Source organism: Myotis davidii, unplaced genomic scaffold (genome assembly GCF_000327345.1).
Source record: "Myotis davidii unplaced genomic scaffold, ASM32734v1 scaffold170, whole genome shotgun sequence".
Classification (NCBI taxonomy): Eukaryota; Metazoa; Chordata; class Mammalia; order Chiroptera; family Vespertilionidae; genus Myotis; species Myotis davidii.
In genome coordinates this window covers 2242236-2242617 of record NW_006282528.1, presented here as the reverse complement: position 1 = coordinate 2242617, position 382 = coordinate 2242236, and the positions used below count along the sequence as shown (strand labels likewise).

At 66.0% G+C, this 382-nt stretch overlaps 1 protein-coding gene across 1 annotated transcript in view; it reads right to left on the bottom strand.

Moving 5' to 3' along the window:
• The window catches only part of URB1 (URB1 ribosome biogenesis 1 homolog (S. cerevisiae)), a 44771-nt gene extending 44589 nt beyond the window's left edge, over positions 1-182 (bottom strand). The window contains 1 exon segment of the mRNA XM_015560267.1: positions 83-182. Within this exon segment, the coding sequence (XP_015415753.1) occupies positions 83-182 (100 nt within the window).
• Between the last annotated feature and the right edge of the window lie 200 nt (positions 183-382).

Sequence of the window (382 nt, the reverse complement as noted above, 5' to 3'; positions counted from 1 at the left end):
TCCTCGCTCCAGCGCCTGGGCCGAGGGGGTGCGGGCGCCCCTAACCGGAACCCCTAGCGCCTCTCAGCGGCACCAGCCTGACCTCCGCCCCAGGTATCCGGCGGAGGCGTGCAGGGCGCTCGGATGGGAGGAGAGGAGCAATGGCGAGTCTGGGGATGATCCGGACAGTACGGGGCCTCCATGCCCAAGAGCCCGTCCTTTGAATGGGGTCAGCAAAGCCAGCCCTGCCCAGGGCTGGGGCTCCCTGAGCGGAGAGGAAAACGGCTTCGAGGGGAAAGCGCTGTGTTTGCAAGCGCATCGATGCTGGGGGGACAATGGAAGCAGAAATGGATCCGGAACGCCGGCTGGTGCGTTTTCAGTGGTTCCCCCGCACGTGGTTATG